The sequence below is a fragment of the Nannospalax galili genome, unplaced genomic scaffold (genome assembly GCF_000622305.1).
Source record: "Nannospalax galili isolate Female #2095 unplaced genomic scaffold, S.galili_v1.0 scaffold127, whole genome shotgun sequence".
In the NCBI taxonomy this organism is placed as follows: Eukaryota; Metazoa; Chordata; class Mammalia; order Rodentia; family Spalacidae; genus Nannospalax; species Nannospalax galili.
Genome location: NW_008360326.1, coordinates 5,695,819 through 5,707,101, shown reverse-complemented (window position 1 = coordinate 5,707,101; position 11,283 = coordinate 5,695,819). Strand labels below are relative to the sequence as shown.

The 11,283-nt window shown below is 52.6% G+C and overlaps 2 protein-coding genes across 4 annotated transcripts in view; one reads left to right on the top strand and one right to left on the bottom strand.

Moving 5' to 3' along the window:
- Positions 1-1,043: 1,043 nt before the first annotated feature.
- On the bottom strand, positions 1,044-4,237 carry Inha (inhibin subunit alpha). The gene is made up of 2 exons (XM_008825795.3): positions 3,768-4,237; positions 1,044-2,061 (listed from the first exon to the last, which is right to left on the bottom strand). The coding sequence occupies exons 1-2, from the start codon at positions 4,036-4,038 to the stop codon at positions 1,229-1,231; spliced, it is 1,104 nt and encodes a 367-aa protein (XP_008824017.1). The 5' UTR covers positions 4,039-4,237; the 3' UTR covers positions 1,044-1,228.
- Positions 4,238-4,820: 583 nt separating this feature from the next.
- Positions 4,821-11,283, top strand: part of Obsl1 (obscurin like 1) — an 18,960-nt gene continuing 12,497 nt past the window's right edge. Inside the window, exons 1-6 of one of the 3 annotated variants that reach the window (XM_029560030.1) lie at positions 4,821-6,129; positions 7,545-7,814; positions 7,892-8,143; positions 8,289-8,591; positions 8,762-9,058; positions 10,586-10,858. In XM_029560030.1, the coding sequence (XP_029415890.1) occupies positions 5,109-6,129; positions 7,545-7,814; positions 7,892-8,143; positions 8,289-8,591; positions 8,762-9,058; positions 10,586-10,858 (2,416 nt within the window). In that variant the 5' untranslated portion in view covers positions 4,821-5,108. The remainder of the gene's footprint in view (positions 6,130-7,544; positions 7,815-7,891; positions 8,144-8,288; positions 8,592-8,761; positions 9,059-10,585; positions 10,859-11,283) is intronic. The other 2 variants (XM_008825797.3, XM_008825796.3) reach the window with 2 other exon arrangements.

Sequence of the window (11,283 nt, the reverse complement as noted above, 5' to 3'; positions counted from 1 at the left end):
AGAATGGCAAAAGACTATTTGGCACTCATTCTAAGTGAGTGCCTTGCATTCTAAGTGAGGACACTAATTGCATGGCCTAATTCACTGAAGAATACGCTTTTTTTTTTTCCAGAAGTGGGCTCTCTTTCCACTCTTCTCACATTATGTACTGTGTTAAGAGCTGTGTAAAGACATACAAGGAACATTAAGGGATCTAGGGATTTCAGGAGCCTGAGTCTCAGTTCAGTGAGGCCTCACAGAGTTTATCTCAAGAGCCGATGATAAAAGGCAGGCGTGGTGGTTCATACCTGTAATCCCTAGCACTTGGAAAGCTGAGGCAAGAGATTGCCTCCAGTTCGAGATCAGTATGGGTTATATATAGTGATTTCCAGACCACCCTGGACTACAGAGTGAGACCTTGCCTAAAAAAAATTAAAATAAAAGTAAAAAATAAAGAGGTGGGAGGGAAGGGAAGGAAAACTGATTCTTGGCAGTCTCAAGTCCCTCCACAGATTGAAATTTTTGGGTCCTCATTCTGGGTGATCGGATCCAAACGTGACCCCTGGCCATTTTTCCTGACACTACCAGTTCAGACATCTGCCCTTTTCTTCTTAACCAGCTCCCATGAGACCCTAAGATCTGATTGGCTCTGGACAATTGTCCCCAGTAGGACTGCAAAGCCACAGTCTCTGACCAAGCTATGAATCCCCTGACCTTGAGCTAGACGCATGTCAGCTAGGGCAGAGAATGGCTGCAGAGGGGGCAGAGAATGGCAGCCTTGAAGGGCGCCACTATGACAGTAACCATTTATTTTAGGTGTGGCAGGGCAGGTAGACTGACATGTCAGGTTTAGCTTGTCAGAGACCAATTCTGTCTCCAGAGTAGGTGTCAAAGGAACCTTGGGACACTTTTCAGCTTCTCAACAGATACACACCAGATTTCATTTCTTGGACTACAGATCTCCAGTCAAGGGCAGCTAAGTGACCTGAAATCCCACAATGCCATACCCTCCAGACCCAGTCCTCCCCAACCCCACATCAGAGAAGCCTAAGAATATATGTAAGTCATATGCGCTGTGTTTTTTATTGTCACATGTTATCCATAGGGCAGGAGTGGAATGGGGTAGGAAGCCCTCAGGTAGAAGAAAGAGGGGGAGTAGGAACCATCTACTTTCCACACTTTGTCCTCCTCCCAGCTGATGATGATAGTGGCCTAGCCATTAGTGGTGGGATGAGGAAACAAGATGCCTTTAGATACAAGCACAGTGTTGAGTGAGAAGATTGGGCACCGTTTCATACTTGAAAGAATAACCTCCATCTGAGGTAGTACGGACATGTAGGGGCTTCATGGTTCCTGGGAGGGCAGCACAACAGGGCTGGGCCCCTGGAACCAAAGAGAGAGGCTGCAGAGGAGTGGGGGGAACCCCAGGGACTGGCAGGGGAAGATCTGGTGGAGTAGGCAGCCCACAGCCACCATGGCAGTAATGGAAGATGAAACTGGGAGGGTGCACAATCCAGCGGTCCCAGCCCAACTCCTGGAAGGAGATGTTGAGTGCAGCTCGGTGGCAGTAGGCGTGGGCAGCAGGTTCCTCTGGAGGCCTCTGCAGCAGGCGCAGGGCTGCAGGAGACCAAGGCCAGGGCACCGGGGGAGTTGAACGTCGGGCCCTCTCCCCACCACTGGGTGGTCTCACCCGAGTGTGTGCCACCAGGAATGGTGTGGTCTCAGGCCGTGCTGAGCAGGAACAGAGAGGACAGCGCAGCAGTAGTACCAGGATAGGGTGGGTCAGCAGAGGGAGAGCAGAGGTGGCCAGATGAAGCACAGCCCAACGAGGAGGGCTCTGACCCAATGACATGGGCACAGCCATGGGCCCCCCAGATGACAGCACCAGCAGGTCTAGCAGAGGCCCAGAGCTATTGGAGGCTACAGTGCTCTTCTTGTCTAGCCCTGTGTGGAACCACAGCTGGGCTGAAGTCACCTGGTGGCTGCGCATGTGTTGAGATGGCTGGAATATGTAAGTGAAGAGACCCTCCTCAGCCTCCTGGTCAAGTCTTCCAGTTGCTGGCTGGTTCTCACAGGTGGCACCTGCAGGGGGCAAAAGGGAAAAGAGAGGACAACCTTGATTGGTAGGGCCTGAAGCTCCTCCACTTCCATCCCCAGTGCTGATCAAGTGCCAAACACTGTTGAGTGCCATCCAGATCTAGGGAAAGCTGACATAGGCACCTTGGGGTTTTTTTGTTGTTGTTGTTGTTGTTGTTTTTTGTTTGTTTGTTTGTTTTGTCTTTTTGAAGCAGGGTCTCCTTGTAGCCCCAGCTGTCCTGGAACTCACCATGTAGACCAGGCTGGCCTTGAACTCACAGGGATCCGCCTGCCTCTGCTTCCCAAGTGCTGGGACTACAGGCGTGCACCACCATGCCCCACTCAGCACCTCAATTTTTCAAATCATCATCTAATACAAATAATATCCATCTCTCTCTTAAGTGGTTTTATCAATTGATATTCCAAACAGCAATGTGTAAGAAGAGTCCTTTCCACTCTCTACCTTCACTCACACTTAGACTTGTTAGCTTAAATTACTGTTCAGCAGGTAGTAGAAAGTGATGATTTTGAATGCTGTGTGCATGGGTGTTACATTACTTTTGATATCTTTTAGCATGTCAGAAATTAAATTCCTTTAAATGATTGTGTTTTTAGAAGACAACTTATGGGCTGGGGAGATGGCTCAGTTGGTAAAGTGCTTATTGCTCAAGCATTATGACCTGAGTTCAATCCCCAGCATCCACATAAAAAACCACGTGTACTTTGTTAATCTCAATAGTGGGGAAGTAAAGACACTGGGGGCTTGCTAGTCGGTTAGTCTATCTAGCCGATTGGTAAGCTCCAGGTTCAGTGAGAGATCCTGTCTCAAAAAATAAGTTGGAGAGCAACTGAGGAGGGAAGGAATGGAATAAAAAGAAGGAAGAGAAATATTACTCAGAATAAAGATTAGTCCTTCCCAAGAAAGTACAGCTGGCATCATTGTCCTGACATAACATAGATGACAGTGAATATATCAGAACCCTTGTCAAAACAACAGCAGCAAATAAAAAAAAAAAAAAACAGGCAATGGAGACCATACTATTACACAGCTTCTCTCATTAAAAATTCCTAACAATTAATCTTTTTTTTTTCGGACAAGAAACTGAAACCACAGAGATGATCTGACATTCAGCAACTAAATGACCAGACAGGGATTCTGCTTGATATGAAAACCATACTTTTCCCTACTATGGTGTTGGAGCTTGCAGGGAGGGAGGCAAGGGAACCTCTATAAAGAAAAGTGGACCAGATGAGGAAAGAACCCAGCAGGAGAGCTTTACTCATCAAGCCACTGGGACATGGGGAAACAACAAGGCATGCGACAGGAGTAGACTAAAGAAGCAATCTGCTGCATCCCTGACATTCTCTCAAGACCCAGCTACTGGAGCTAAACAGGGCATGGGGCAGAGAGCAGAGGCAGAGCTAGGACAGAGAGCAGGCAGAGGCCTGAGCCTAGATACCTCTGTCTCCAGAGACCCTTACTCTCCCAGATACTTCTCACATACCAGTCATTCTAGGCCCACTCAAGCCTGAGAGGTACTACTACCCATTTGGTGATGAGCAAGGAGGCTTAGGAACTGGCCCACTGTTGCCAGCCAGCTAAGTGTAGAGTTGTGATCCATATCCAGGTGAGCCTGGCCCCCAAGCCCATGAGGTAGGTACCAGCTACTTCTCAAAGTCACCCTGCCAGTCCACAATTAAGATTGAGTTACCTGTGGCTGGGAAAATGATGGCCTGTGAGACATCCTCCTCCTCGGGCTCAGAGGTCCTCTGGGTGAAGCGTCCAAGGGCATGTCTTCGGGGCAGCCGCCTGACCCCAGGACCCCCACTTTCCCCAGCCACTGGTGGAGGCCCTAGGGCATCCAGGAACAGGGCCCTCACCTTGGCCAGGACAAGCTCTCGGTCCAGCTCTGGCCCGTGGCAGCTGTGCCCATCCTGTGGGGCCAACAAGAAGAGGAGCAGCAGGGACAGCTGGGTCACCATAGCTCACTTAGCCCTGACAACAGGAAACCCACGCCCTCCCTTGTGCCCCTTCTGTCCAGGTCTGGCCAGGGCCTCCCCACTCTCCTTCTCCCCATCCCACCACCCGCCTTCTTCTACCCTCCTCACCCCAGTCTCCCCCAGTCCTTCCCACACCCTGCAGTCCGAGTTACCCCTGCCCATGGCATTGAGACCTATCTCTGACGCAGTTGTCTGTGGCCCTGAGCCTTATCTCCCACTCCCGCCAAGAATGTGGGGGAAGGGGCTAGGGAGGGTGTTCACCCTAAGTGACCTATTCCTCTTACACGCACACACACACACACACACACACACACACAGTCTCCCATCCCATCCCAGCACCCAACAGAGGGGACATCAGGTACCACAGGTGCCTGGGTACTGGGATGGGAGACTGTGTGAGGGTTGGGAAGTTTCAGCTCCTGAAAGTGTCATTTGTCAGGAAGACAGAATGCACCAGATCCTTCAGACTTTCTGGAGTGCCTTTCAATCACAGCAGCTGTTGGCTAACATGGAAGACCTCGGGCTGGGGCTAGAAATGGGGCTCCAGGAAGAGGGCAGGTGGTCCCGCCAGCTCTATACTTAGCCTGGAGGAGCCAGTCTGGCCTCTTGTCCTCCAGCTGTGTCATCAGAGAATATTTTTGGGATTGGCAGCTGCTGGCGCCTCTGCCACTCAGGCCCAAGCCCGGCCGGCGGCTGGGGACCCGGCGGCTGGAGGTGGGAGGGAGGAGGGGAAAGAGGCCCAGGCTGTGGGAGGGGGCTGAGAAGAGAGGCTTCTGAGAGCAGGAAGCCAGGCCGCGGGCAGACGAGGCTGCGGGGCCCCTTGCTGGAAAGGCAAGCAGGAAGGACTGCCCCCTGGGCTCTGGGCTCTTAGCTCCCGGCCCGCACTCCGCCCCGCCGCAGAGCTGCAGCTCCGGCCGGGAGTAAGGAGGCGAGCCAGGCACAGCGGCCAGAGCTGCTCCGCGGGTCCCACGCCTGCTCGGGCCTCCTGCCGCGCCCTCGGCCTCGGCGCCTGCCCTTCCCCGCACCCAGCCGGGCCCTCTGCAGCAGCCGCGATGAAGGCGGGCTCGGGGGATCAGGGGAGCCCCCCGTGCTTCCTGCGCTTCCCGCGGCCCGTGCGGGTGGTAAGTGGCGCAGAGGCCGAGCTCAAGTGCGTGGTCCTGGGGGAGCCACCGCCCACTGTCGCGTGGGAGAAAGGCGGGCAGCAGCTTGTGGCCTCGGAGCGCCTGAGCTTCCCGGAGGACGGCGCCGAGCACAGCCTGCTGCTGAGCTGCGCGCTGCCCACCGACGCCGGAGTCTACGTGTGCCGCGCCCGCAACGCGGCCGGCGAGGCCTACGCAGCGGCCGCCATCACCGTCCTGGAACCCCCGGCCCCGGAGCCCGAGCCCGAGCCCCAGCCCGCTGCGCACCCGCTGCGGCCGCCGGGGAGCGGGGAGGGTGCCCCGGTGTTCCTGACCGGGCCCCAGTCCCAGTGGGTGCTGCGGGGGGTGGAGGTGGTGCTGACGTGCCAGGTGGGAGGCCTCCCCCAGCCCACGCTGTACTGGGAGAAGGATGGGATGGCGCTGGACGAGGTGTGGGACAGCAGCCACTTTGCGCTCGAGCCCGGCCGCGCCGCGAGTGTTCCGGGGGGTACGAGCTTGGCGCTGCGCATCCTAGCGGCGCGGCTGCCGGACTCGGGCGTCTACGTGTGCCACGCCCGCAACGCGCATGGCCACGCGCAGGCCGGCGCGCTGCTCCAGGTGCAGCAGCCCCCCGAGAGCCCGCCCGAGGACCCCGACGAGCCCACCACACCGGTGGTCGAGCCGCTTAAGTGCGCACCCAAGACGTTCTGGGTGAACGAGGGCAAGCACGCCAAGTTCCGCTGCTACGTGATGGGCAAGCCCGAGCCCGAGATCGAATGGCACTGGGAGGGCCGCCCTCTTGCACCGGATCGCCGCCGCCTCATGTACCGCGACCGCGACGGTGGCTTTGTGCTGAAGGTGCTCTACTGCCAGGCCAAAGACCGCGGGCTCTATGTGTGCGCTGCGCGCAACTCTGCGGGCCAGACGCTCAGCGCCGTTCAGCTGCACGTGAAAGGTAGCGCCCTGGGCCTCCGGCGCCCTCAGAGGCCCTTCTTGGCTGCTGCTCTCCTTGGTGCCGGGGGTAGGGGGAGGGGTGGGGGTGTGTGTATTAAAATACCCATTTTCTGCCAGCTTCCCAACCCCCAGGGATGCAGATTTAGTAGTCCCCAGGAATTTCTTAGCAGACTCCCCAGATGATTCGAAATCAGATGGTGGAAATCCACCAAACTAAAGGATAGTTGATGATGTGCAAACCTTTTCAAGTCCTAGAACTTTCGCATCCAGTGTTTTCAGCCTTTGTCGTTTTGGTCCTCCTTTCCCAACTGGATTCCCATCGATACTCCCAGTCTAAAAGTAGTAATTTTATAAGCATAAAGAAATCTAAATTTATAACATGCACTTAGAAGACTAATCAGAACAAGGGGGCTGTTGTATTGAAAACACACATTTGGAGTGGAGGCTGTGTTCACAGTGTTGGATCTCAGAATCTGTCAAGAAGGCCCATGCAAAGAGGGAAGATGAAGGCAGAGGAGATAAATTTTATATTATATGTTGTCAGTATTCATAAACAGTAAATTCAGAGAAAACAAAACACCCCAAACTCACACCAAAAGCTGAAGTTCTCAATAGGATTTCATCACAATTTGAGGGATTATACTTTCACTAGTTGTTGTCTAACTTTCTCCCTGTGAGGAAAGCAGGTTGGCAAGTTCTCTTGAGTCCTGCCTGGCACTCAGCCAAGTGTATGGCACCTGGGGTGTGTCAGTGGCCTCATGAGTACATCTGGATGTGCGCAAACTTGCCAGGCCAGTGTGAAAATGGAATGCCCTCAAGAAAGAAAAGTTCAGTGGGTCAGCAAAGAGGAAGTTTCTGGAGTGGCACAAAAACTTGTTTCCCCAGCAAGTTAACTCTCTTGTCATTTTCCAACCCTGTGTTTCCCATTTTTGAAATACAGTTTAGCACACACCTTTAATCCCAGCACTTGGGAGACAGAGGCAGGTGGTGAGTTAAAGGCCAGCCTGCTCTACATAGTGAGTTCCAGGACAGCTGGGGCTACAGGGAGATCCTGTCTCAAAAAGACCAAAACAAAGGTTATAGAATGCTTTAAAAAAATGAAATTCAGTGTCAGACACTTGCAGGATTAGGCAACAGTTGGAAAATCATTAATCTGGTTCCTCCCTTTCTCCCATTTAACAAGTAAGGAAACTAAAGTACAGGAATATTGAATGTACTTGGCTCAAGGTGATGTGGCTGGGTAGTGTCAAGGTGAGGTGAGAAATTAGGCCATCTGACTTTCACCCTGGGAATTTGGCTACCATTCCCAGACTGCAGGCTCTGGAGAAGAACTATCAGTGTAGGCTAATGTATGGTAAGGAGTCCTCCTGGGCTTGTCCCCCACCTGAGACTCTTCTTGCTATCCTCAATCTGTAGAGCCCCGCCTCCGCTTCACAAGACCCCTGCAAGATGTGGAGGGCCGGGAGCATGGCATTGCAGTACTGGAGTGCAAAGTGCCCAACTCTCGAATCCCCACTGCCTGGTTCCGAGAGGACCAACGGCTGCTGCCCTGCCGAAAGTACGAGCAGATTGAGGAAGGCACCGTGAGGCGCCTCATCATCCACAGGCTGAAGGCAGATGATGATGGTGTCTATCTGTGTGAAATGCGGGGTCGAGTTCGCACTGTGGCCAATGTGACGGTCAAAGGTCGGCTGGTCAATGGGAGGAGGCTGAGGCTGGTGGTGTCTACATCTTTTGCTGATGGATTTCCACCCACAACTCAGGGCCCATTCTGAAGCGCCTGCCTCGGAAGCTTGATGTCCTGGAGGGAGAGAATGCAGCGCTGTTGGTGGAGACTCGAGAAACTGGGGTTAAGGGGTGCTGGAGCCGTGATGGGGAGGAGCTACCAGCCACCTGCCAGAGCAGCTGTGGCCACATGCATGCCCTGGTCCTTCCAGGGGTGACCCGAGAAGATGCTGGCGAAGTCACCTTCAGCCTGGGCAACTCTCGTACCACTACTCTGCTCAGAGTCAAATGTGAGGGCATGAAGGCCTTTGAACAGGAGGGCCAGGGCAGGAGGGTGATCAGATCTCAGGGCCGGGGTTGACAAAGTGAATTTAAAGTGGAAGGGCTGTAGGGGGCTTGAGCAAGTCTTGGATGTAAACCCTGCCTTTGTCTCAGGTGTCAAGCACAGTCCTCCCGGCCCTCCTGTATTGGTTGAGATGTTCAAGGGCCAAAAGAATACGGTCCTGCTGACCTGGAAACCTCCTGAGCCACCTCCTGAGACCTCCTTCATCTACCGCCTAGAGCGGCAGGAAGTGGGCTCTGAAGACTGGATCCAGTGCTTCAGCATCGAGAAAGCTGGAGCTGTAGAGGTGCCTGGGGACTGTGTGCCTGCTGAGGGTGACTACCGCTTCCGCATCTGCACAGTCAGTGAACATGGTCGCAGTCCCCATGTGGTGTTCCATGGTTCTGCTCACCTTGGTGAGTCAGTCCTGCAGACCTTGCCCATCAGTGTCTCTGCCCCTAAGTCATGCCCTCCCATCACCTCTCTTCCCTGCTCTGACCCTCAGTCCTTGTGTTTTCCCATCTGCCAGCCCCTGCCCTCTGCTGTCCTTTCTGGTTCTGACAGCCATACCCTGTCTCTGCCCCAGTACCCACAGCTCGCCTGGTGTCAGGTCTGGAGGATGTGCAGGTGTATGATGGGGAAGATGCCGTCTTCTCCCTCGATCTATCCACCATTATCCAGGGCACCTGGTTCCTTAATGGAGAAGAGCTTAAGAGTAATGAGCCAGAGGGCCGGGTGGAGCCTGGAGCCCTGCAGTACCGTATGGAGCAGAAGGGCCTGCAGCACAGACTCATCCTGCAAGCTGTCAAGCACCAGGACAGTGGGGCCTTGGTGGGCTTCAGCTGCCCTGGTGTGCAAGACTCAGCTGCCCTCACCATCCAAGGTTGGTACTGATGGAAATCTGAGGGGACAGATAGGATCAAAACGCAGAAGTTGTGTTTCCTAAACAAGGCAGATGCTGTTCCCATTTCCCATGTCTGGGATAGAAGAGTAAGGAGCATCCCAGAAGGGTTCAGATTAAAGGTTCAGAGATCTAGAAGACCAGCTTCAACTCACAGTAGACAGATCTCCCCTTACTTTCATCAGCACCACATCCTTGTTCTTTGGATTACTTTGCTTTACAATAATTCTGTCGTATTGGGCTGTAGATACAGCTCAGGTAGAGCACTTGCCTAGCATGTACAAAGCCTTGGGTTCAATTCTCAGTACTGAAAAAAAAAAGCCATTACAGTTTGTCTTCTCATTTGAGAGATGTGGCTCCTATGCCCTCCTTCCCTGCCTGCTTTCGGGTCCTCTTGTCTTAACTGCCAACACTCTCGTAGCGTTTTACCAGGAGTCAGACTAATCATTTGATGTAAACTAATTAGTACAGTCTCATCCATAACCCTATAAAACCAGGTTCTTTTAGCCTCCGCAGTTTACAGGTGGGAAGGCAGGCACAGAGGCTAAATGACTTGCCCATAGTTAGCAAGTTAATGAACAGTGGTGCTAGATTAAGAATTGAGGTAACCTGTCTCCAGCCACCACCACCACCACCACCACCCCCACCTAGGTTGAAACAAGGAAAGAGAGTATGTGGTATCTCTACAGATGGTTGGGAGAGAGCACTGAAAATTCAAGGACCATCCTAGCACTTACCATCTTTCCTTTGCTAGAATTTATAAGACCAAGAAATCATCCACTCCTGAGCATGAGGTCTTAAGGTGGTAGCTTCCAGAAATCACCAAGAGTCAAGTGACCTTGCTTTATTACCCCTCATGGGGCCTAGTGAGAACAACATTAATCTTTTCCAAGGATGAGCCCAGTGACCTCCTTACCTCCCTACTTGGCTTTAAATCTTAGAGGACCTAACAGACATTGGGTACCATATTTCTATCACATGAACCTTTCAGGGACACACTCAGTAATACCCAAACCATAGCAAAACCAATCCTATTTTGGTTTTTTGAAGTACTGAGAATTGAACCCAAGACCTTATGTGCATACTAAACGAATGCTCTGTCACTGAGCTTCACCCCTGCTCTGCCCCGAGACTCAAACCTTTTTTTTTCTTTTATGTATATGAGAGTATTGCCTGAATGTATGTAAGTGTACCTGTGCTGTGCAGTGCCTGCAGAGATCAGAAGAGGGCATTGGATCCCCTGGAATAGGAGCTATGGACAGTTGTTAGCTGCCGCTTGGGTACTGGGATATAAAACCGGGTCCTCTACAAGAGCAGCCAGTGCTCTTAACCTCTGAGCCATCTCGCCAGCCCTCAAAACCTGGTGTTAAAAACACCAATATATGCACTGACAGCAGTTGTTGGCTCTGTGTATTCACCCCATGCTGAGTATACCTGACAGAGAGAGGGATACTTAACCTGAGCAGTGTTGGTCACAGACACTGCATATGACCAGGTTTCTCTATGCAGAGAGCCCAGTGCACATCCTGAGCCCCCAGGACAAGGTGTCACTGAACTTCACGACCTCTGATCGGGTGGTGCTAACCTGTGAGCTCTCACGAGTCGACTTCCCAGCGACTTGGTACAAGGATGGGCAGAAAGTGGAGGAGAGTGAGTCACTGGTGGTAAAGATGGATGGGCGCAAACACCGGCTAATCTTGCCTGAGGCTGAAGTTCAAGACAGCGGAGAGTTTGAATGCAGAACAGAAGGGGTCTCAGCCTTCTTCAGCGTCACTGTTCAAGGTCAGGAACCCTGCTGGCCTATCTTCTCCAGTTGAGGTTGATTTTGAGAACTGCAGACCCTGCCCCATAGGTCTGTGTGCTTGGAGGGTTCCTTTATGAGAACTTAGTAGGCAGGTCCATGTTTTAGGTTACTCAGTAGTTGCTTTTATCTGTGTTACATATTTAGTGGTACTAGGATGATGCCTAAGGTCTTGTGAATGCTAGGCAAGCACTCTACCACTGAGCTACATCCCTGGTCCTGTACTTGCTTCTTTACACTTTCATGTATCAACATCATCTAGACCACTTGTCCACCAATACATACACAGCCTCTGCTAGATTGCGTGAGGAAGCTCAGTACAATTAAGGGAAGGAGAAAGAGTTGATGTTTATTGGGCATCTACTTTGAGTCTAGTGCCATGCTAGGTAATTTACACCTACACTGA

Bases quoted from the DNA above. Each gene is read 5' to 3' on its own strand.
- Inha (XM_008825795.3), bottom strand. From the start codon at position 4,038: ATGGTGACCCAGCTGTCCCTGCTGCTCCTCTTCTTGTTGGCCCCACAG. The intron at 2,062-3,767 runs GTAACTCAATCT...TGCCCCCTGCAG, and splicing joins CATCATTTTCCCAGCCACAG to GTGCCACCTGTGAGAACCAG.